This window comes from Eurypyga helias, unplaced genomic scaffold, assembly GCF_000690775.1.
Source record: "Eurypyga helias isolate BGI_N326 unplaced genomic scaffold, ASM69077v1 scaffold13406, whole genome shotgun sequence".
NCBI classification, from domain to species: Eukaryota; Metazoa; Chordata; class Aves; order Eurypygiformes; family Eurypygidae; genus Eurypyga; species Eurypyga helias.
Genome location: NW_010257284.1, coordinates 19817 through 20396, shown reverse-complemented (window position 1 = coordinate 20396; position 580 = coordinate 19817). Strand labels below are relative to the sequence as shown.

At 68.6% G+C, this 580-nt stretch overlaps 1 protein-coding gene across 1 annotated transcript in view; it reads left to right on the top strand.

Moving 5' to 3' along the window:
* Positions 1-59: 59 nt before the first annotated feature.
* The window catches only part of LOC104511376 (peroxisome proliferator-activated receptor gamma coactivator-related protein 1-like), a gene marked incomplete at its 5' end in the record, with an annotated part of 3518 nt that continues 2997 nt past the window's right edge, over positions 60-580 (top strand). The window contains one exon of the mRNA XM_010153964.1: positions 60-407. Within this exon, the coding sequence (XP_010152266.1) occupies positions 60-407 (348 nt within the window). The remainder of the gene's footprint in view (positions 408-580) is intronic.

The following is a 580-nucleotide window of genomic DNA, read 5'->3' as shown; positions in this document are numbered from 1 at the left end:
CCCCAGGAAGGGCCCCAGAAGACGGCCAAACTGGCAAAAGCCAAGCCGCTGCCCCCAAGCAAGCTGCCCGGGAAGAGCCTGTCCCCGGCCCTGACCACCTCAGCCCCCAGCCACGTGTGCTCGGGAGACCACGACTACTGCATCCCAGCTGCGTCGCGGGCGGAGAGCACCAGCAGCAGCTCTGGCATGCAGCCCCCCACCGAGGGCGGCTCCCGCTGGAACGTCAAACACCACCGGGACATCACTATCAAACCCATCTCCTCCTTAACCAAACGGACGCTGGACCAGACCAAGCCCACCCTGCCAGCCCCCCCAAACACCGTGGGGCCCAGCCAGGAACCCCTGGGGCCGGCCTGCCTAGCCCCCCTGGATTATCGGACTAGCGTCCCCAACAAGGCCACCGCCAGGTGCAGCAGCCCCCCCACCTCGGTGCTCCTGTCTCCAGCCGCATCCCCTTGCCGGGACCAGGAGGTGCGGACTCCCAGTGCCCAGCCCAGCCACGCTGCTTCCAAGAGGTCCCTGCGCTGCTACCGGAGACCCCGGGACTCGCCCAGCCCCTCTGCCAGCAGCTGGAGGGCTG